Raw genomic sequence first — 1647 nt, forward strand, 5'->3', positions numbered from 1 at the left:
TACCAGTAGAAAGATAACTTATATCCCAAATGCTTGTAGCTTTAGATCCAAGGGAAAGGACCCTATAGAAACTGAGAAAAGAACTATTAAGTACCAGCCACTGTGTAGGTACACTTCTATAAAACCTGCATTTCAAAGATTGGGACAGGAGAGAGTCATGAGTTCTAAGACAGACTAGGCCACATAGTAAGACTTGCCAACCTGAGCTTCATCAAAGAAAGTAACTCTGTTAAGATGTCTTTAAAATTTTCAAATTTGACAACTTGTAGTTTTATTTATTTATGTTTCATAATTCCCATTTGCAAAGGCCTACTACCTGATGATTTTTGTTATATAAAGTGATATCTATACTCATTCAATTTTATTAACACTATATTAATCAGAAGGTGTAAAAGTTTGCTAACATTTTATTTACCACCTCCTTAAATATTTTCTCTCCAAAGACATTTAAGGAGTCCTGTCTTAAATTCTATCACTCTGAGATGGAGCAGCTCTCTTTTGCTGAAGCTGCAGAGAAGTCCAGGCAACACATAAACATGTGGGTCTCCAAACAAACTAAAGGTAAGAAGTTCAAGTTCTTACACATCCCACATTCTTGTCCTTTCTATGCATCCTTCTATCTTCTTCCTTACTTCCTTTTTCTTTAATTTCCCTTCTCCCCACCATGGTCTAAACTCACTGTTTTTTCAGAGTCAAATTGATGCAAACTACCTAGACCACATGGTTTAATTTAGAGCTGAAGGAATTCGTGGAGGCTCACCTCTGACCCTTTCATTTTAAAACCAGAGAATTTTTGTGTTTGTCAAGTACTACAGAGGGAATGATGTAAATGTCATAAGAAGTCATGGGCCCAATTATCAGTATAACTTTTTACCTTTGAAGGCATGTGTGATCTGCAGTGTTTCGACACATGATTCCATCATTCCTAAGACAGTGATTCATGGGTAGAACTTCACCATAATCGTGCCTTGGGGCTGCTTCTTGCTAGATTCTGTGTTGTCTCAGCTCTCATCATCATTTCGTCTGCAAAGGACTCCTGGTTCTGCTTCCTCAGTTCCTAGATCTATTCCATTACTTAGATTTGATGATACTAGGTTTGATTTCCATGAATGGTGCTCTGTCAGAACTGCTCAGTTTCATTAAACTAAAAGAACCTCCAATTTGGGGGTTGAACCTTATATTTTTTTGATGTCAGATGTGACAGGTTCCAAAATTGTATTTGAAATCATTGATATCATTGTTATTTGAACCTTTCAAATGCCTCTGCATCACCTGGAACATTCATATTTCTTCTAAAACACAGATTTAAAATTAGAATTGTGCTTGCATTCATAAATTATTTGCTATTTCATATTGAATTTTATGCCCTCTTGAGATCAGATGATGGCCAAAACTATCGGGTTCCAGTGGCAGGTAAAAGTGGTGCAGTAATGTGAACAAACCAGTGTTTGTCACCAGCAAGGGTGAAGACAGGCAGAAAAAAAGCAATGCTACTTCTCTCTCAGACCTTCATATATGGCAGCACAAGAAAGATGATGTTCTTTCTAGAAAATGTGTTCATAGACCCATACAGAGATCTGCCTCCTAGCAGATTTCGGACTCAATCAATTTGGAAACTCACATTAGCCACAGGAGAGGGTTACTGTG

At 37.3% G+C, this 1647-nt stretch overlaps 1 protein-coding gene across 1 annotated transcript in view; it reads left to right on the top strand.

Moving 5' to 3' along the window:
• The window catches only part of LOC110315004 (serpin B9-like), an 8580-nt gene that overhangs the window by 1467 nt on the left and 5466 nt on the right, over nt 1-1647 (top strand). The window contains exon 2 of the mRNA XM_021189176.1: nt 444-561. Coding sequence (XP_021044835.1) covers nt 444-561 — 118 coding nt within the window. The remainder of the gene's footprint in view (nt 1-443; nt 562-1647) is intronic.

Source organism: Mus pahari, unplaced genomic scaffold (genome assembly GCF_900095145.1).
Source record: "Mus pahari unplaced genomic scaffold, PAHARI_EIJ_v1.1 scaffold_8887_1, whole genome shotgun sequence".
NCBI lineage: Eukaryota > Metazoa > Chordata > Mammalia > Rodentia > Muridae > Mus > Mus pahari.